Source organism: Musa acuminata, chromosome BXJ3-2 (genome assembly GCF_036884655.1).
Source record: "Musa acuminata AAA Group cultivar baxijiao chromosome BXJ3-2, Cavendish_Baxijiao_AAA, whole genome shotgun sequence".
In the NCBI taxonomy this organism is placed as follows: Eukaryota; Viridiplantae; Streptophyta; class Magnoliopsida; order Zingiberales; family Musaceae; genus Musa; species Musa acuminata.
The window spans coordinates 27,504,535-27,525,431 of record NC_088350.1 but is presented as its reverse complement, the minus strand read 5'-3'; the positions used below and the strand labels follow the sequence as shown (position 1 = coordinate 27,525,431).

The window sequence follows — 20,897 nt, the reverse complement described above, 5'->3', positions numbered from 1 at the left end:
AGTCCTAATATTACGATTGAAGCAGAAGTAAAATAAGGAAAAAGAAAAATGGTAAGGAAAATAAACAGAAATATTTAAATTATACACGTGTGATGCGTGCTTAATACCATTAGCAGTTTTACTATTAATACTCGAAGGGCTGCATCGTCATTCCATTCGTCGTCGACGCCCTAAAAGCAAAAGAAAAGGCTCGATGCAGTTGTAGGGAAAGAAACCCTATCACTTCCCATCCATTGATCTCAAATCCTTCCCTTAGTTTCGCTTGCAATCTTTCGATCTTTGCCCTGCGATCGACGAACTGTTGCTTCAATCGCAACTTCCGGTTCTTTCTTCCTTGCGTGATATAATTGTTTCGGGAAGTCGTAGATGAATCCTCGAAGTAGGTATCCTCCGCCCGGCATGGGCAACGGCCGAGGGGGCGGTGCGAGTACGAACCCTAATTTCTATGCAAGGAGCGCTCACCAGCACCAGCAGTATGCTCAGCAGAGTCCGGCGCATGGTCAGCCAAGCCAGCAGTTCCAGCAGCAACAGCAGTGGTCGAGAAGGAATCAGCTTGGAGGTGACTTTGGTGCTGGCCAAATAGTGAAATCGGTTCAATCTGAGGCCACTAATACCAGGTATACAGGAAGGAAGGGTCCTTGATTAAAATTGCTAGTTATGTTTGTAAATTCCCTCGTAGGCTTTCACTTCTTGAATACTTGAAAACTACCTCAGAGAATCGAATTATGTGGTCCGCCATTAATTGTTTTAATCAGCGGGTGTCATTTGTTAGAGACATTGCAGTTAGGGCCAGTAATGATCAGGTGATTTCCAGCGTAAGTTGTGATCTCTAACCCATCCTGTCGGAAATGATAGTTTTTTCCCCTGTATGTGCCGGGTTATTTTGACATTTGTGTCTAATGTTCTGCATAAAGTTGTCAGAATGATGTAAGATTGTGTTTTGTCTTATGGTTTGGTAGTTGTCGAATTTTGGGATGTTCCAATATAAATTTTAGTGGACCACATCTGGAAGTTTTGGGGAGAGAATAATTCAGAGTCAAAATCTCTATAAAATGGAACAAGGTGAAATAGAAAGATTATTTCTCCAAAACACTTTTTTTCTACTTCTCATTAGTGGAGTCATCTGGAGAGAAACTGAAAAGCAGAGAAAACCCAAACCTTTTTTTTCTCATTGTCTCTTCCATATGCCTAATTGCCTATAAAATTAACTTATCTAGCCCGATGGGATAATTGATAATTAATTTATTGTGCATGAACTACTAGTCCAAAATGTTTAATCTCAAGTTAACAATACTCCATCTGTCAGATCCTTATAAGTCACTCTAAATATTTGTTTATTTTGATATGAGGTTAAACCAGTAGTCATGGTTAAATCTTTTCATTTCTTCTGCATGAGGTGTATATTAATTAATACCATTATCCTTCTGGATTTTTTCTACCAACATATTGCATTTTGCTGCTTGAAGGGAGAAAAAAAAGATAAAAATAATGTAGAAGATGAAGTTTGCCTTGTTTATGTAGAAAATATTGTTTTCCTTCTTTAGGTCACATAACCTAGTGTTTAGTACATATACAACTATGTAGGACATAATTGATCTAGGATTGGTCCAAAGGATTCCTTTTTACCCCAAAGGAGATGGTGTCTTATTTGACTGGTATTTTCAGCAACTAGTAATCTCAATTGCCGGATACTTTTGATGCTATTAGGGAGTTTTTGGGCAATGTCATCCCATTTGTTCTTTTATCAAGTCTTTCTTGTACTAAACTAACCAGTTCACTTTGGGATGTTTTGCTTGATGAAAACGGTGCTCCAAATTGATTTGAACTTTTTTGGTCCAGCGAAAATGGAAGAAAGTCAACCTTCGGAAAGTCCCAGCCCCTTGATTTTGTCTTTTTTTTTTTGCATGGTTTTCTGGTTATTGTAGCTGGTGTTATTTGTGTATGTTTCTTTCTTTTTAGTATTGACCTTTTTTAACCAAGCCAAATAGGATGGTTCTATTTAAAAAACAAAACTTAGTATGACATGATCCAATATAATCTTTACTTTTCCTGCCCAATCTCACCTGAACCATATGATCTAGTTAAATCAATACAATAAATTAAAACCAAACCAATTAAATATGGTTCAACTAAACCAACCCTTTTTTTAACCATGACAAAAGAATGAAGTAATGCCTTTCTCTTCTATGATCCCTAAAATAATATTAAAATGTCATCATATTGAAATTTTAAAATTTGAGTTATTGCTTAGGAACTGCTTTATCAAATATTCATGTTGTTATTTGGTTCAATTTATTTGAGTTATACATCATTCTTTGTTGCAAAATCAGTTAACACATATTGGGATTTATACTTTTGTTCCTTTTTTAATAAATTGATCTTGATGGTTTCAGTTTGCAAGATTGGAAGGCACAATTGAAAATGGCACCTCCAGACACACGCTACAAGACAGAGGTAAAATTAGTTCTTATCTTTCTGTGACTAAGATAAGGGAATAACATTGGCTTTTGGAAGTTTCTTGCAATTAAATAAAGTAATGTATCTGCTAAAAAAGTTCAACCAACTTCCATTATGATTTCTAAAGGTGCTTTTGCGCTTGGGTTTCTTATCTTGAATAAATAGGCTAAGGATGCTGGTTAAATACTTGTTTTCGCTTATTGTACTATGTAACATCTAAAACACTATCTTTACGTCCGTCTGCTGCACTTGCCAATATACACAAGAATATAATGTACTATTGTATCTTATGTCGCATAGGTATCCTCTGTCTATATCCATGCTTCATATTTGTCCTGTAATGATTTTCAAGCTTAACCTTCTTATTCATAGTACATGGTGCTAATGTTTAAGTAGCACTTTCTGTTATGCTTGTTAACTGATATGAATATGTAACCTTCTTTCGTCTTCCATTGGAGTATAACACAAACATATAATAATTTTGGAGCATTGTTGATTTCTTGGCGGGTCACTTTTTGATAATTATCTACAACTGTCAAAATGTTGGACATATATTTGCCAGGATGTGACTGCAACCAAGGGGAATGAATTCGAGGACTATTTTCTGAAGCGAGAACTGCTTATGGGAATATATGAGAAAGGTTTCGAAAGGCCTTCACCAATTCAGGAAGAAAGCATTCCAATTGCACTCACTGGCAGTGACATTCTTGCCAGAGCTAAAAATGGGACTGGAAAGACTGCTGCATTTTGTATTCCTGCACTTGAGAAAATTGACCAGGATCATAATGTCATTCAAGGTTTCTCATTATACTTTATTTTTATAAAAGTACAAACAAATTGTTCATCTATTGAATTTTTTTAAAGTTTTATACATTTTGAGTATTAGTGAGTTTTATCGCATTTGCATGTCTTGCTTTGTCTTTTTTTATTTGTGTAGAGGTTATATTTTGGCTGCCTCTTTGGTATCAAATATTTGAGTTTGATGTCCAACCTTATGCAGATCATTTCTGATAAGTTTTGTAATGCAGATTTGATATGCATGCTGCATAATTTCTAGTGCATCATACTTGATCTGCATTAGTAGATGACATCAAGAAGATTACACCAAATATATTCATGTAAATTGTCTGTTGTGGCACTGAAATTGTTGCATGTTCTATTTTTCTCCACCTAATGATTGACAATTTTTCATGTTCAGTTGTCATATTGGTTCCTACAAGAGAGTTAGCTCTTCAGACATCACAAGTTTGTAAGGAACTTGGGAAACATTTGAATATTCAAGTCATGGTTACTACTGGAGGAACCAGCTTGAAGGATGACATTATGCGTTTATATCAACCTGTTCACTTGCTTGTTGGAACACCTGGTCGAATTCTTGATCTTGCACGAAAAGGTGTCTGTGTTTTGAAGGATTGTTCAATGCTTATTATGGATGAGGTAATATTTTGAAGCTTAGTCTAGCTTTGCCATTCTGAGTGGGAACTTTTGCATGGTTATTGAAGTTACTATATTGTACTAGAAACCCTATATTCTCATCATATTCTGTTTCTTAAAAAGCTTTTCCTCAAATATTTAAGGTTCTTGGGCATATCTCTCTCTAATGCGAATCTCTTATAGATGATGCTGCTTTCTTTTTGTTAATTTTTCATTTGGATTCATCTGATTTGAGAATATATGTCTCGCTCATTTTTACTTCTGATGAACCTGTTTGTCAAGATTTTCCTAACCATATGGAAAGAAAGAAAGAAAGAAAGAAAGAAAGAAAGAAATATATATATATATATATATATATATATATATATATATATATATATATATATATATGTTGGCATAGATGTTCTTTTTCCTCATAAGCAGGGTAGAAAATATTATACAGATAATTTGATATATATAAATGGGATGTTAGCTTGCATTACATTTAGCCTTTAATTATTACCTGTTTTATTAATAAAGTATTCTTCTTTGGATTTTGTAAGTTGCATTGTGTTTAATGTAATTATTTTTGAAAGGAATATTTGTTCTTGGAAAATATTTTAAGTTAAATTTCATTGTAAAATCAAATTTATTTATTTGATTCTTGAAGTGTTACAATGTTAATCATTAATTGCTTCTGCTCACTGCTGTGGTCAACATGTAACTTTCAGTGTTCTCGTTGCATTTGTTATGTTTTTTTCTTTGCACACATGTTCTTCTCTGATGGCAGATACATGTTTTTCATTTCTCAGGCGGATAAACTTCTCTCTCCTGAGTTCCAGCCGTCTATAGAGCAGCTTATTCAGTTTCTTCCTGCCAATAGGCAGATTTTAATGTTTTCCGCAACATTCCCTGTTACCATAAAATATTTTAAAGACAGATATCTTCCAAAACCATATATTATCAATCTAATGGATGAACTGACACTGAAGGGAATAACACAATTCTATGCTTTTGTAGAGGAAAGGCAGAAGGTTCAATGCCTTAATACCCTTTTCTCAAAGGTTTGTCCTCAGTTAGGAGTGCTTTGTCTTCTGAATGTTCTTCATAGTTCATAGATCTGACAATTGTGAATGTTTTTTGTTTTGACAGCTGCAAATTAACCAATCTATTATCTTTTGCAATTCTGTTAACCGGGTGGAGCTATTAGCAAAGAAGATCACTGAGCTTGGTTATTCATGCTTTTACATTCATGCTAAGATGTTGCAAGATCACAGGAACCGCGTCTTTCATGACTTTCGCAATGGTGCATGCAGGAATCTTGTCTGTACAGGTATGACATTGTTGTCAGAAGTCCTTTTTTAAACTTCTATTTAAAATCAATTTTGTGGATCTCTGGATTCACTAGTTGTTAGAATCATGTTGCAATTTTCTTTTTCATCTGATACATTTCATACATAAACAATGACACCTATTGTTTGTGACTTTGTGCCTAGTTTATGTATCATGTCTCATGGAGGGTCATGGCTTTCCCATCCCTTGTGACTTTTGAGAAAACTGGAAAACATGTAAAGTTATGCACTTCAGTAGGTATCTGTTAGGAACCTTTTTGTGAGCTTTTGAATAATGTTTATTGAGTCTGTTTAGTCCAGTTGTTTATTGAATCGGTTTGGTTCAGTTAGAGTCAGGTAGAGGTTTATTTAATATTTATTTATTATTAGAGTTCAAGTCCTGATGGACTCTGGGTGAAACTCTATAAATAGGGATGTAACTGCTTCTTTTCGGTAATCTATGAAAAATACTATCCTGTCTTTAGACAAACCCTAGGAGGCTGCTTCTTTTCGGTAATCTATGAAAAATACTATTTTGTCTTTGGACAAACCCTAGGAGGCCGATCCCCTCGAAGTGATCAAGGAGGGTCGATCCCCTCGAAGTGATCAAGGAGGGCCGATCCCCTCGAAGCGATCAAGGAGGCCGATCCCCTCGAAGTGATCATTATCATCCTCATTTCTCCCATTTCTTCGACGATAAGATTTTAGGGTCTTATCATTTGGTATCAGAGCCTACGATAAGACTTTAGGGTCTTACCATTTGGTATCAGAGCAGCGATCCTCGGCGTTCTCGCTGTAGTTCGTCATCGCGTTCAAAAAAAAAAAAAAAAAAAAAAAAAAGGGAAAAGGAAAAGAAGAAACACGAGAGGAAGAAGAAGCCGCAGCCACCCCTGCGTCCCCTGCTTCCCCTGCTTCCGGCCAGCCCACCCGCCGCTGCTTCTCTCCGGCCAGCGCCCACCATCGCCCCGCTTCCCGGCCGGCGACCACCGCCGCCGTTGTTCCCCGGCCAGGAGACGACGCTGCCAACGTCCATCCCAGCCCTACTACCGCCGCCCGCCTCCCCTTGCGTCGCAGTGCAGCCGCTCGACCTCTCCTCCTCGGCGATCGTTGGTGACGCTGCTCCCAGCCGCGCCACCACCGCTGCCTCTCAACTGCCGCCTGCCTTCCCTTGGGTCGCAGCCGCAGCGGCCGATTGTCGCCCTCCTCGCGGCGACCGAAACAGGGCCACTCACGGATTGCCCTTGTTCCCAACAGCCGATCCTCCTTGCTCTGCATCTTTTGTAACCGAAACAGGGCTATCACGGCAACTCACATCTGCTGCCCTTGTTTCCAGCCGCCGACGTCGCCTCGAGCGCCGTCGCCGTCGCCTTCCAACCGCTGCTCCCCCGTGCGACGACCGCCGCTCAGGGCCACTCACGGATTGCCCTTGTTCCCAACAGCCGATCCTCCTTGCTCTGCATCTTTTGTAACCGAAACAGGGCTATCACGGCAACTCACATCTGCTGCCCTTGTTTCCAGCCGCCGACGTCGCCTCGAGCGCCGTCGCCGTCGCCTTCCAACCGCTGCTCCCCCGTGCGACGACCGCCGCTCGCCTCCCAGCCGCTGCTCCCGCTCGCTTCCCAGCCGTTGCTTCCCCTTGCTCTGCATCGGTGGTGGCCGAAACAGGGCAGTTACCACCGTCGCAGTCGCGGGTCCCCTTGCTGCCGCAGTCGTGGATCCCCTTGCTGCTGCGAACGCCGGCTGCCACCAGCGTCGCCACTGCTGCCCAGCCAGCGACGACGCCGCTCGCCGCCCAGCCTGCCACGACCCTCGCTGCCTCCTTCTCCACCGCCGCCGGCCAGCAACGACTGCTGCTGCTAGCCACCGTAGCCTTCACCTCAACCCCTTCGATCTGCACCGTTGTTGCAGCCCACCTTGCTCTGCATCGTAGCCGCAGCCTCAACCCCGGCCGCTTCAACGCCACCTCCCTCTTGTTCTGCCTCTGCTACTGCAGTTGTCGGTTGCCATCATCGCAGCATCAACACGGCTGCTCGGCGATTGCTTCCTCGGGTCACAACCATCGTCTTTCAGCCTTGGTGCTCTCATCTCACGCAGTGACATAAACACAGGGTAGCTACTCTTCCTCTAACGCAGCAACCACAGCACTGCCTTGGCGTCCACCTCCTCGGCAACTTCGCATCGATAGTGTTGATGCCCTTGACCCGACACCAAAAATAGGAGTTGAGATTACAGATTTGCAGTCTTACGCAATGGCCATTGATAACTCGGTGAAAACACAAATGGAAGCATTGGAAATCAGAATTGAGAATCGACTGCAAGAAACACTTAATGATTTCAAAAAGAGCCTACTGGAGAGCCTCAGTAAATTTCAACAAAATGGGAGCTCAAGTTCGACATTGCACAGATCTGAAAATACAGGAAAATGGCCCCAAGATTGTGACACAAATTACTCACACATGAAGATGGAATTTCCGAGATGGAAAGATGGAGATCCGACCAATTGGATCTCTAAGGCAGAAAAGTTTTTTCATCTTTACAGAACCCCAGAAGAATCCAAGGTAGAAGTGGCCTCAATCCAACTCGAGGGAGATGCACTCCAGTGGTACGATTGATATGAAACTTTCCACGGAGTTCCTTCGTGGGAGCAGTTCAAAAGAGGGCTTCTTGTTCGCTTTGGCCCATCTGAATATGAGAATGTTGATTGCCAGCTCGCCAAAATTCGTCAGACTTCTACAGTGTTAGAATATCAGAGTAGGTTTGAAAGATTATCAAATCAAGCTAGAGATTGGTCAGACCGACAACTTCTGGATACATTTATTGAAGGGCTTATTCCAGAGATCCGGTGTGAAGTTAAGGCTCGTCAACCCCGTACTATGATAGCTGCGATCTCATTTGCAAATCTACATGAGAAAACAATTAGCAAGGAAAGATCAGTAAGGGGTTTGTACTATGATGAAAAATGGAGTATGGAGCACCAATGTAAACAAGGGCAACATCTGATGATTGAGCCAATTAGAGAGGAACCGAAAGCAGAAGAGTTGGACTCCGATTATGAAGGTATGGAAACTGATGAAGATATTGAAGCCATCACACATACAGTGCATGCATTGGCTGGCTATGCTAACCCAAAAACTATAAAAATCGGAGGAAATTTGAAGCATCAACCTGTCACTATTTTGATTGATACAGATAGCACTAATAATTTTATGGACAGGAAAGTTGCAGCCCAATTAGCCCACCACATTGAAGGCTGTGATATATTCGAAGCTGATGGACGGATCTTAACTTATGATAGCAAAGGCCATGAATTTCTTACAACGATTACTACACTGAAAGATCGACCTATTGCTTACACTGTCAAAAAGTGGAGATCATACTTACTTGATCAACGGGTTGTGATGCGTTGCAGATAGTCTATGGCTAGTGCTGAAAGAGAAGCTCCCCGAGATTGATGTTGCTCAGCCTTGAGGACAAGACTGATTTGAAGAGGGAGGAACTGTTAGGAACCTTTTTGTGAGCTTTTGAATAATGTTTATTGAGTCTGTTTAGTCCAGTTGTTTATTGAATCGGTTTGGTTCAGTTAGAATCAGGTAGAGGTTTATTTAATATTTATTTATTATTAGAGTTCAAGTCCTGATGGACTCTGGGTGAAACTCTATAAATAGGGATGTAACTGCTTCTTTTCGGTAATCTATGAAAAATACTATTCTGTCTTTGGACAAACCCTAGGAGGCCGATCCCCTCGAAGTGATCAAGGAGGGTCGATCCCCTCGAAGTGATCAAGGAGGGCCGATCCCCTCGAAGCGATCAAGGAGGCCGATCCCCTCGAAGTGATCATTATCATCCTCATTTCTCCCATTTCTTCGACGATAAGATTTTAGGGTCTTATCATTTGGTATCAGAGCCTACGATAAGACTTTAGGGTCTTACTAGTATCACTGCATTTATTGTGGATTTGCCATGCTCTTTTTTCTAACCACTTCTGGTTGATACTTGACCTGAACTAAATGCACCATCCTTTTTCTTCCTCTCCCTCGTCTTACTCAGTTGGAGGTAATTGTGGATCCATCACGTTAAGGTGGGAAGTGATATACAATATATGAGGCACTTACGTATAATGAACCATTCAATGTTTTATGTAAAACCTTGTCCACAACTTTACTAACAACCAGTTTAAACAGATAAGCTATCCACTGCTTAGGAATTTGCCTTGTGTTGATTGCTAGATGGACCAATGTGGTCCTTGGTGATGTTGAAGAGAGCACTCTGGCTTAATGATGTTCCTTAGCTGTCTAAGCAAAAGACCATCTAAGTCCTGCTTGGAATGTGGCTACCCATCGCTTAGGAGTTTGCATAGTGTTGATTGCTGGATGGACCATTATGGTCCTTGGAGAGGTGTGAAGAGGGTCCCCTTGTCTAATGATCTTCGAGCTGTTTAGGCCAAAAAAAACCTATCCAGTCTTGTTTGTAATGTGCTATGGAGTCACCGACCCTCAATGTACTTCTCCATGCATTTCTCCTTCAGGACACAAACTGACCTGCTGAAACTCTTGGAATCTGGGAAACAATAATCCCTGGGTTTAGTACAATACATCACAGCTCATTGTAAAGAACTGAATTGGTGTTTATTACAAATTGTATCTGTCTTCATTTCATGTCACTTTTTATATTAAGATGCTTTTCTACCTTGTGACATTTTTGCCTAGCTTTGCAGATCTGTTTACAAGGGGAATCGATATTCAAGCTGTTAATGTTGTGATCAATTTTGATTTTCCAAAGAACTCTGAGACGTATCTGCACAGGGTATGTTTTGACAACATACTGTTTATGTTAGTGTTCTATCTGCAATGCCAGTTTACTGGGCATGTTAGCCAACATGAACTGCTGATTGAGTAGTTTTTCTTCATCTGTTCAGATGGGAGGGAAAATAAATAAATAAATGAGCTGCCAATCCACAAGATTAATCGGAAGGATCCATGTGTTTTTGAATTCGTCTAAATTCACAGCGGTCATTGCCTCGAGTTTACTTGTCCATTATTGGATTAATTAACAGATTTGCTTATTTGCTACTTGGATACACTCTTTTATTGTCTGAAATTTTCTATGCTTGTGTCCTAAAAACAATAGAAGTTTTTAATATTGAAATGAACCTGCTGAGACTAGCAGTTGTTGGACAATTTCAGGTTGGTCGTTCAGGCAGATATGGTCACCTTGGTCTAGCAGTCAATCTTATCACCTATGAGGATCGCTTTAACTTGTATGATCATTTATCAATCCGCAAAATGCTAAAACATTCTTCTTGTCTTTGGTTCATCTTTCTCATGACATGAAAAATAATCACCTAATGCCAGGTATAGGATTGAGCAAGAACTCGGAACAGAAATAAAGCAGATTCCTCCGCAGATTGATCAGGCTATATACTGCAGGTGATCTGCAACGACGACTATTCTGATATTTTCATGGCGAATAACTAGAAGACTTCTTGTAAATATGGCGTGCCAAGTATGGAACTCTTTCACAATTTTAATTTCCATCTACAACTTGGTCCTTTCAATTAGTTGTGGAACTTGTCAGATTCCAAATTTACATTTTCCATGTCATCCAGAGTCTTGTTCAGGGCTGTCATTCGGTGATTATTTCATTGCCTTCCATAGATTGTTGTTTTTTTATTTGAGAGTATTAATTATATTGTTCTTATTGATCAATAACCATCAGTGCCACCATAAAAAATAAGCCACCATGTCCAACCATTTGGGGTTGGCTAGTTGGATCTATTCCCCCATTTAGCATTATAAATGGCATATCACTTGTCCATGCCACCACTAATCATAATTGAATCGTTTTTTCTCACCAGTGAATCGGTGAAGAATTGTGTATACATTTATGGTGCTACTTTCATCTAGAAAAAAATTGTGTTTTCTATTTGCTCTTATTGATCACAAAGTGAACTAATTCTTTGCATTAAATTCCTTCTGCCTTGGATGTTCTCTGCTAATCTTGAAAATTTGTCACCTTTGTTCATCTTTTAAGCAAGTCAGTCTGAGTAGATATGGTATTTAAGTGCATGAATATATGGCCATGTAAAAGCAAATGGTCCTTTTTGATGGATTTAATATTAGTTTCTCTGTGTGCCTGACATCTTCTCTCTTTGCGCATGTATACAGGGTTTGTTTTGTCACCTTGTCCGTGGTCTCCTAGTGGTGTCAGATGGCACATTGGAGATGTCATTATCAGCTCTTATTTTAGGCTATATGCTGATACCCATTGGTGACTTCATAACATGATTGCTGCTGTCTTTGTATGTTTGTCATATCAGTATTGGATTCTAATGGTACTCAGGCTGAAGAAGGTTCTAAATTGCTTGTACTAGTTTTCCTTTTTCATGTTGAACGAGTACTGATGCTTATTATCTACCATATGCATTAATCTAAAATAGAATTTAAAATGATTAAAGATCAATCCATCTGGATTTTATGTCTAATCAATCTGGATCCGATCTGTTTATGGGTAATGTTATCACCTTGATGTCGTTGATCGGAGAGTCAACATGATTTGATTTTGTTCCGAAAACATAACCTCGTCTCAATGGCTCACGTGACAATATGAGAGGTGGTTGGAGTGAGGGAAGATTCGACCAAAGCAATCTTGAGGTGATTGAAGCTTTTTCGAGGTTTTAGGGATGAGCCAAGGTATGCCTTGCACAAGCGGTCAAAGTTAGCGTTTGAAGGGAGTGGGAATAGTAGGGTTTTTGTGTGTCGATCCTCTCTTCTATTCAAACCTTGGGGACTAGTTTTTAACCTTGGGGAGTGGGAATAGTAGTTTGCGTAGGGTCGACGATTGATGTTGATGGACCTGTACGTCCTTCAGGGTTCGTTTATGTAGACTGGCGTAATTGGAGGGATTAATGTTCTCTGCAGTGGGTTGTGGGGATTCAGAGTATATACTGAGAGTAGTTGTTGACACAAGGACGTAGACGTCACTGTCCTAACGCTGTAAAATCCATGGCAGCACCTGGTACAAGATTCATCACTCGGCAAACATGGTGGTTCGAGTGCTGAACTCATGCCTTGTGGCCCCGGAGGAGGAGACCCCAAGGCTATCCATCTGGCTCTCAACCTTGGATCTGTTTCAGATTCGGTCTCACGTTCCCACCGTCTACTTCTACCGGCCGCCCATCCAAGGAGACGGCTCCGGTTTCTTCTCCCCGGAGGTGCTTAAAGCTGGCCTGCGCAAAGCGCTGGTGCCGGATCGGAACCGACGATACTGGCCGGACGGAGATCGAGTGCAATGGGAAGGGCGTGCTGTTTGTGGAGGCCAAGGCGGAGGAGCTCACCATCGACAAGTTCGGCGATTTCGCACCCTCGCCGGAGTGCAGGCGAATGCTAATACCCACTGTAGATCCTGGTGAAGGGGACGATGCCATCCCTCTATTGCTGCTTCAAGTTCTTTGGCACTCCAACTGTGTGTGAAAAGATATTTAAAAATTAAATTATAAATTTTATTAAAAATTAAATTATAAATTTTAGACATATATGTTTATTTATAAAAATAAAATAAAATATTCAAAGTTTTTTATCATGCGATTGTAAATAAAAATAGAGGATGACAAATATTAATCTTCTAAAAGAATAATTTTATATTAGTATATATTGAATTTAGCTCATAATCGAAAGATTTAAGTTTTCAACTAGGATGTTTATCATCCGGATATATGTTAATTTTGACTAGTTTGACCAAGTTCATCGTTAGCAAACAAGCTGATGGTCAACTTGTGATATTTATATTCGCACTCGAGAATAACATTTATAGGTGACATATTTGAAGTGTGGACGGGTGTGCCTGGGCGTCGGCGCGCACCACCTGGTCTCCGACGGCGTCGCCTCCCTTCTCTTCATCAATGCATGGTCCGACATCACCAGGGGCATCGAACCCGCGGTGCCGCCCTTCCTCGACCAGTCCCTCGTCCTGCCTCGATCCCCGCCTTCCGTCCGCTTCCCCCACGTCGAGTTCAAGCGCTATGCTGCCGGCATCCACACCTACGCCGACATTCCTGCCATCTCAACCGCCATTCTCGAGCTCACAGCCGACCAGATCGCAGCGCTTAAGCGCTCGTGCGCCGCGACGATGCCCTCGCCCCGGCGCGTCACCACCTACGAGGTGGTGGCCGCGCACGTCTGGCGCCAAGCATGCATGGCCCGCCGTCTGGACGCCCACAGCGAGACCAGGGTCTACATCACGACCGACGCCCGTCGTTGCCGGAGGGCTACATCGGTAACGTGATATTCCCGACCGTGGCGATCGCGGCGGTCGGCGACGTGGTGTCAGAGCGGCCCGGGGACGTCGCGAGCAGGATCCACCGCGCCACCGCGATCGCGGACGACGAGTACCTGCGCTCTGCGCTGGACTTCTTGGAGATGGAGGAGGACGTGAGGAGCCTCGGGCGGTGGGCGGGCAACTTCACGTCGGCGGATCTTTCGATCACATGTTGGACGTCGCTGCCGATCTACGAGGCAGACTTCGGGTGGGGGAGGCCGGAGTTCATGGGACCGGCTTCCATGTTCTACGGTGGCCTGTGCTACATCATGCCCAAGCCACCGGGCAAGGACTGGGGCATTATGGTGGCCGTCTCAATGGAGGCGGAGTACATGGACTACTACAAGGAGTTATTCTACGACTTCAGCTCCGATCAGTGCAACGTTTAGGTAGGTCTTGTCGTTGCAAGTGTGTGACTTGTGTCAGATGTTGAACACCACTATTTGCTTAAATAAAGACCATTGTCTCAGATTACGTTCAAAGATTTTATATTCATATTTGAGAGAGTTCAGTGTTAATGTAAAGAATGAACATTAAGGGAAAGGAATCCAAGCGCGAAACAAAAAATTTGAAAGATCAATAATAATAATAAAATATACTAAAAAATTAATACAAGATTAACGTGATTCGGTATTTTCTATAGGATGTGATATGAGCTTAAGGAGACTTTTAACTATCAGAATCATGCGAAACAATAACACTGATCAGCGGCTGGACTTCAGTTTTCCTTGAAATAACTCGTGCACATAATCGTCCGCAAGGCTTCAAATGTCTCAAAAATCAAGTATTATTTGTTTCTGAGATTGCTTACCAACTCAAGATCAATCATGACATCCAGCAAGCAATCGGACAAAAAGGTGTACACCTCTTCTTTATATACAGAAAAGAACATCCTCGTCTCACTTGTAAGTATGAACATGGACATGATTTCGCACCCGTCATTCTCATGAACATGTAGTCGCAATGACTTGAATATTTTGGCATGTTTCCCATCTTCTCTTGAGGACTTTGCTCCATTGAAGTAATCATCCTCAACTTCTTCAGTAAGCATGTGGTGCTCAAAGTTTACACCCTCCCAATGGGAGAAAAGGGTGGGTCTATGCAAAAAGGAGGCATTTGTTCTCCTCCCTTTTTAGATTTTCTTTTCTCTTCATCTGCAACTGCTTCGATCAAATGCTTTACTTCTTCCTCAAGGAGTGATTTCAGTGAGTTAGAACAAGATCTGTGTCTGCTTTTCTCCAGAAGAACGGGTGTAGAAATGTTGGCACTGTGCAACATGGCCATGCAGATTGAAAATGCCTGTAGAGATGAGAATCGTGCATGGAAATCGACTGAATACTGTCCTTCCCCATCTGCTGTTATCGATAGAGAAGGTTCCTTTTCCTTGCTTCCCTGTTTAAAAAAATGAGTCAGAGGCAATACCTAATAATTTCACTAAAAGTAATGTATGTAAAAGATTGAGATCAGATAGACATTCATCCTCCCAAAGAATATACAAAGAAAAATTTAGAATGGTTCTCAAAAGATTAGTTGTGTTAACTGTGAAGGCAGAGCTAAAAGTGTATAATCTGTGATTCAGGAGTTGAAAGTGGAAACCTAAGTAAGTCTGTATGTCCCAGATAATTTGATCTGCCAAACTACACAGTTTTATTGGAGACAGTCATGCAATCACCCAGCATGAGTATACACACTGGCTAACTCTCCTAAATCAAAGAACTATGAAGTAAATCTATGAATCCATGCCAAAGTACAAAGTTAAAATGAATGTTGATGCAGAAACTTCCAGTTTTCCATCAAATAGTAGAAAGGTTGAAACTGCACTACACTGGTGGATGTGCAGAGAGACTGAGGAATCACACTTTAACAAATTTATCATAAAAAATGAGATAGGCATACCTGAACAAAAAGCAAAATGGGATTTTGAAATTTCCCAGTTGAATGATCTATCAAATCATCAGCTTGGGGATTGTTATATACAAGAATTGGGCAGGCCATATCCCAACCACCACAATCACAGCCTCCACCAGACCTCCATCTATCTAGAAGTGCAGATGGGCTACCTTCATCAGTATCTGGCAACCCATGAGGCCCATTCGGAATCATGACCTTCACAAACGCAGGATTCAGGCTGTTCTTGGTCTCCCTTCCTGGATCATCTGTGGGCAGTCTTGATAAATTTTGATTTTCTTTTAGGTCGAACACTTTGATATCTTTCAGATTTTCTGTTTTACTGAAAGGAATTTGAACTACCATAGCTGCAATCTCAAGTTGTGGATGCAAATCTTCTGGTAACCAAGGGTAAGAAGTTGAAGCATTTGTGTCACAACAACTAAATCCATGTCTAGCAGGATTAGGGTGCCCCACTGGAATGTTTCTCTCTAGAGGTCCTGTGATCAGGCCTTCTGTAGCATTACTTGCAACAGAATGAATGGAATCTAAAGAGCACTTGGATCTTTCTTCGACAGCAAAGCTGCATCTTGCTCGTGCAATGTCATATAACACAAACTCTGTGACTGTTGAGTTAGCCAAAGATCCATTTTCTCTCACTTCTGAGCATAGGTGACAAGAAACCTGCATCTGCCCGACTAATGGAGGTGACTGCCCATGTTTATCTTTGGTCCCTCGACCAGTGTTCATTTTCTTTTTAGACCTGTGGAAGGTGTAAACCCAGTTATATGCAGTATCTGTTCTCCATGTCTTTGTGGATAGGACATCTTCTGGATCTTCTAGAGTAAACTGAAATGAAGGGTTCCCATTCTCTGTTTCCAGTTTAAGAATTCCATGTAGATGAGCAGGCAAGACAGCAGCGTTCAAGTGCTCTCCACCCATCAAACATGCAGCATGCTCTATCTTCTGTTCCGTTATTGAGAATTCATTCAGTAAAGATTTCTGGAACACTCCATTCCTCCTGACGTTTGCAGTTTCAGTAACTCTGCTCCCAGTGCTTTGTCTTCCCGAGAGCGGTAGATTTCGGACAGATTTGGATTTCATTATAGGATCAAACATTCTCTTGAGTGACCTAAAAATAGTTTTTGGACCACTTTCTTCAGCTAAACCACATTCCAACTGAGAAACTGTATGGGACATATTTGCATTTTCTGAAAAGCACTTTGGAAGAGCTTTTAGCGAATCTCTCTCATAAGTGATTTTCCTGTAACTTTCAGGACATATCATTTCATGGAAGTTGGACTTCTGTAACGTGAGAGATCCTGATGTTCGCAGCCTAGGAGCTGCTTTTGTACAATGAGTTCTTGCATCAACAGTGTGATCAGAGATATCCAAGAGATCATCTACAAGACTACTTTTTGCTGGCACAATGTCTGAGCATGAGTTATTGGTATTCAGAGGCTTGTCAAGAAGATCACGGAATGAAAGATCCAGAAACTCCATGGAGCTTGTTGTGATAGGATTAACTGTGGCAGCAGTATGTTTTGAGTTAGCATTTGATGAAACAAGAGGCAAAAGCTTCTGATGTAGTGACTGATTGACTTTGTCCATGCCATGCTGTGGCAGATGATCAACAATCTCAAATGAAAGAAAATCGTCACCTCTGCATTCCAATTCTACTTTCCTCCTTTCCTCTTGCAGTTTTCTCATTCTCCTGACCTCTTTAGAGCTCTGATACATAGAACCTCTTTTTAACACTTCATTATCACCATTGGCTCGAAAAGATTTGGAGTGCATGCTTTCATGATGAAGACTTGATGAATAACTGCGGTTAAGTTCTCTCAGATCATCATCCAATATCTTGAAGTAGTGGTACCTGTCAGTTGTCTCTCTTTTTCTCACTCTCTCTTGTACCTTAGTGCTAAGACTAGAAATGTGGACAATTTTAGGCTTCATTCTTGCTTGTAAATGATTTCCACATTCCAAAACAACATTTTGACCCATGGTTACAATGAACTGCTGAAGCATAAAGATAGGTTAGCTTTCACAAGAGTAGGCAAAAAATCTCTTGATTACTTAAAGCTAAAACTAAGCAAGCTTTGAATCTAAACTAGCAAATGGAACTAGTTCACTATCTGACCAAGTCATCAATTAGACTATTGTACGAATTATTTAAAAACACTTGCCTTGGCTAACTTTAGTCTAGCATAGGATCCATCATCTTAAATTAATAAGAAAATTTAAGTATCAAAACAAAAGAAAATCACAAAATGATGGATTTCTTGGAGTTCGCTAGGAATGCTTCAGTCTCATAACACTACCAAAACCTAGTAACAAGTTTTGCTGCAGAGAACTGTACCAGATGTTGATGCACAGACATGAGCAAATACATGTAAGTTGGGCAAAGAGAACCAAAATATCTCAAGAAACGTCCATCAAAACAACATAAATAAAATCAATAAACAATTACCATTCTGTGTAAAAAGGATTTTCCTTTTCTCCTAAATCTACTTTTAGTTGGTTTTGACTAAAAGTGGTTAGAACAAATTGGGCTTAGTATTCGACTAACCTAGACTAAAACTGGTTAATATGAGATCTTGGTAGACCAAGCCTAATCAAATTCGCACTTCTCTTTCAAGCCAATAAAATCTTGGATCAAGATTTAGCCAATACCCCTTTCTTCAGATAGCCACTGCCAAAATTATGGTGTCCTCTGATGTTGACTAGTGAAGCAGATGGCCTGCTTCCTAAATAGCTGGAGTGGAAAGGCAAGAAGAGGGAAAAGTGGGGACATGCTCAACTACTCAATTTCCCTTTCCTTTTCCTCCATGTCCTCAAGTGTTCCCTCAATGGGCCAGTTAACCACTACAATTGCTGCGAAAGGTGCAGCATAATTTTTTCTGTTCCTTTTTATCTTATACTTTTTAAGTTCATGCAACAGCTGGAAAATGCGAAACATTGTCTGGTTACATATTAGACCTGATCCATATCCCTAGTTTGATGGTCTTCCCCAATTGTTGAAATTTGGATAAAAGAGCAAATACACCTGTTGGTCAAGTTTTGAGGAGTCTAGTTCTCAACTAGGTTTAAATATGCAAAATAAGTAAATAGAATGGAAATATCATAAGAGTTAAGGAGCACAAATTAGAAGGTATCAAAGTAGTAAAAAGATCCACATACAGAGAACGAATAACAATAATTATTGGCTGAAAAATGAATACATTAGATGCATGTCACTAACTCGAGTTTACTAAACTGACATTATAATGGAATACATTGCTTGTAAATAAAAGTATTACAAATGTTGACTTCTGATTTACTGATATTGTAACATGGTAGACAGCAAAGAATGCATAACCAATTCAAAGGAGGCAATACTCCGACCTATGAAGACATCTCATAAGAAAATCACGGTTTATTTAGGAGTCAACATTTGCAAAAGAATCATATCTATTGCAGCTTAGAGACTTCTATGTAACAAACATTTTCACTTAAGAATTAAGTTCAATATCTGATTCAATGAATAATATCATCCCAAGACTTAATCGTCGAGATAAGTAATACAATGGATATGCACAATTTTTTTGTTACCATTGGATGGAAATGAAAAATGATGGTGATGATTACTGTACTGAAGTTGAAGCAACATAACTAACAAAACATCGATATATGGTATCTCCAAGAAGGAAAAAGAATTAAGAAAGACAAACAGCGAGTTTTGGTGCATAAACAATACATGATGATAAAGAACAAGACAAAAAATGGCATCATAGATTTGCTTTGTTATGCTGTTCTAACAATTATCAGAAATCTCTGTGCAGCAATTCTTTCATGTATTTGAAAAGCATAACAAGAGTAGTAAATAACAGTAATGTAGTGAATAACACTAACATTTTCGCGGTGATTAGTTATACAACTAAGGAGGGCATTAAAATCTAGGTCTTCTTTATATAGGACAAAGCTCTCCCTACTCTATGGCATGTTGAAGATTCTGATACTCACTTGTACCAAATTCCCATCCTTCCTAAAACTCCCTTTCCTGAATCTATATATGTTCTTGAACCCATCAGATCAATGACATTTTGTACCTGAAGGGCACGTCCAACCCACTAGTCAAACATAGTGCTGCAGTTACCAATTTCTGTTGTTTATAGGGAAAGAGCTCTTTCCTTCTAGCATTGCATGGATAAAGTAGTTCTATCAAATTATTCCATTACAATTGCATAAAATGACTTCTTTCTACTGAAATTTATGATGCAGTAGAAAATCTAGTGGACCCATTTCGTTAATCTACCATCATATTAATCATTATCTTTCGCAATGAAAGATAATGGGTACCCATTTGGATGAAGGAAATAACCAGATGGTACCAGCAGCAGAAGGATAACGACTCGAGGTTTATAGCAAAGAAGAGAGATTTCAATGTTCTAAATAAAAGTACCAAAAGGCGAATGGATATGACAATAAAGTAACATGCAGAAACGAAGAAAAACAATAGCGAAACAGAACAATAAAATCCAGTGCAGAATAGAAGATCCTATAATATCTCATCCTTAATACGAGTAAAAGTGCAGACTAATGGCAAATCTCCAGCAGTTTGAATTATCATCTCAAGTCTAATTCGAAATCACTAGCAGGATAAGTGCTGGCCAAGCCGGTACCCTAATTTCACCAGATCTCAGGCATTTCACCGCGGAAATTTACCATGCATTTCCAAAATACTACACGACACCTGAGTCGCACAAAGGTGACATTTTTCTTCCTAAAGATCACATTTTTCGCCCAAAGAATGCTCAACCTTTCAAGCGCCATTTCTTAGAAAATCCGTCCTTAAACCCCATCCACTTTAAAAGATTTTACAACTCGTTAAAAATCGGAGGAAAAGCTACATCAGGATGGAGACTACCTGTGTTCAAGAGCAGTTGATAGATTGAGAGATATGTATTCCTCTGCCACTGGTGTTGGCCGAGGAGAAGGGAGAGCAATGGCGGCGATCAGATACTCTTTGGCTTCACAAGCTTCAGCTCTTTTCATAAAAGAAAAGTAGACATTTGGCGACAAATGACCTGCACCTGTAAAATATAGGAGATATATATATATATATATATATATATATATATATATATAGAGAGAGAGAGAGAGAGAGAGAGAGATGTATAGTTTTGTCTTACTTCTCCAAGCTTAACTCAAGCTCTCTTGTTGTCCGGTCTCTCTAATAAAGAAGCTTATGGTTGATTACTTGTCCCAAAGCTTGCATTGTCCACATTCAGTCATGTTGTAGCTTCTGAAATTACTGATACCTCCTTTGCTTTCTCTTAAAGTAATCCAACGGAACTTGGTCTGTGCTGATTGCGTACTCTGTCCCCGCCACACCAAGCAGCATCATTTGCTCAAACATCATCTGGCCATGGCCAAAAGGTGTAGTGAATAGGTGTTTAGGTGTTGCAATCCCTTCCCTTATAATACCAATCCCATGTCTACTCCTCCTCCCAACTG

At 40.4% G+C, this 20,897-nt stretch overlaps 3 protein-coding genes across 5 annotated transcripts; 2 read left to right on the top strand and 1 right to left on the bottom strand.

Annotated features, from left to right (window-relative positions):
* Positions 1 to 169: 169 nt before the first annotated feature.
* LOC103975859 (DEAD-box ATP-dependent RNA helicase 8) lies at positions 170 to 11,660 on the top strand. 2 transcript variants are annotated; one of them, XM_009390969.3, is made up of 10 exons: positions 170 to 617; positions 2,394 to 2,454; positions 3,020 to 3,254; positions 3,656 to 3,894; positions 4,683 to 4,934; positions 5,023 to 5,203; positions 9,916 to 10,004; positions 10,385 to 10,458; positions 10,553 to 10,703; positions 11,366 to 11,660. In XM_009390969.3, the coding sequence occupies exons 1-9, from the start codon at positions 367 to 369 to the stop codon at positions 10,629 to 10,631; spliced, it is 1,461 nt and encodes a 486-aa protein (XP_009389244.2). In that variant the 5' UTR covers positions 170 to 366; the 3' UTR covers positions 10,632 to 10,703; positions 11,366 to 11,660. The 2 variants fall into 2 exon arrangements, with proteins under 2 accessions (XP_009389244.2, XP_064996419.1); XM_065140347.1 differs by lacking the exon at positions 11,366 to 11,660 and having other exon boundaries at positions 9,908 to 10,004; positions 10,553 to 10,619.
* A 542-nt stretch (positions 11,661 to 12,202) lies between these two features.
* LOC135631578 (shikimate O-hydroxycinnamoyltransferase-like) lies at positions 12,203 to 13,903 on the top strand. The gene is made up of 4 exons (XM_065139310.1): positions 12,203 to 12,234; positions 12,334 to 12,643; positions 13,011 to 13,373; positions 13,418 to 13,903. Exons 1-4 carry the CDS (start codon positions 12,203 to 12,205, stop codon positions 13,901 to 13,903), a joined length of 1,191 nt encoding a protein of 396 aa, XP_064995382.1.
* Positions 13,904 to 14,215: 312 nt separating this feature from the next.
* LOC135631447 (uncharacterized) lies at positions 14,216 to 20,444 on the bottom strand. 2 transcript variants are annotated; one of them, XM_065139134.1, is made up of 3 exons: positions 20,308 to 20,444; positions 15,411 to 17,420; positions 14,216 to 14,906 (listed from the first exon to the last, which is right to left on the bottom strand). In XM_065139134.1, the coding sequence occupies exons 2-3, from the start codon at positions 17,403 to 17,405 to the stop codon at positions 14,580 to 14,582; spliced, it is 2,322 nt and encodes a 773-aa protein (XP_064995206.1). In that variant the 5' UTR covers positions 17,406 to 17,420; positions 20,308 to 20,444; the 3' UTR covers positions 14,216 to 14,579. The 2 variants fall into 2 exon arrangements, with proteins under 2 accessions (XP_064995206.1, XP_064995207.1); XM_065139135.1 differs by having other exon boundaries at positions 15,411 to 17,417; positions 20,308 to 20,432.
* Positions 20,445 to 20,897: the final 453 nt, after the last annotated feature.

Excerpts from the sequence above, each read along its gene's own strand:
- LOC103975859 (XM_009390969.3), top strand. The coding sequence starts at position 367 with ATGAATCCTCGAAGTAGGTATCCTCCGCCCGGCATGGGCAACGGCCGA. Across the intron at positions 2,455-3,019 it reads ACACACGCTACAAGACAGAG|GATGTGACTGCAACCAAGGG; the intron begins GTAAAATTAGTT and ends TATATTTGCCAG. Across the intron at positions 4,935-5,022 it reads TTAATACCCTTTTCTCAAAG|CTGCAAATTAACCAATCTAT; the intron begins GTTTGTCCTCAG and ends TTGTTTTGACAG.
- LOC135631578 (XM_065139310.1), top strand. The coding sequence starts at position 12,203 with ATGGCAGCACCTGGTACAAGATTCATCACTCG. Across the intron at positions 12,235-12,333 it reads GGTACAAGATTCATCACTCG|ATTCGGTCTCACGTTCCCAC; the intron begins GCAAACATGGTG and ends GATCTGTTTCAG. Across the intron at positions 12,644-13,010 it reads TCCCTCTATTGCTGCTTCAA|GTGACATATTTGAAGTGTGG; the intron begins GTTCTTTGGCAC and ends TAACATTTATAG.
- LOC135631447 (XM_065139134.1), bottom strand. The coding sequence starts at position 17,405 with ATGGGTCAAAATGTTGTTTTGGAATGTGGAAATCATTTACAAGCAAGA. Across the intron at positions 14,907-15,410 it reads CCATTTTGCTTTTTGTTCAG|GGAAGCAAGGAAAAGGAACC; the intron begins GTATGCCTATCT and ends TTTTTTAAACAG.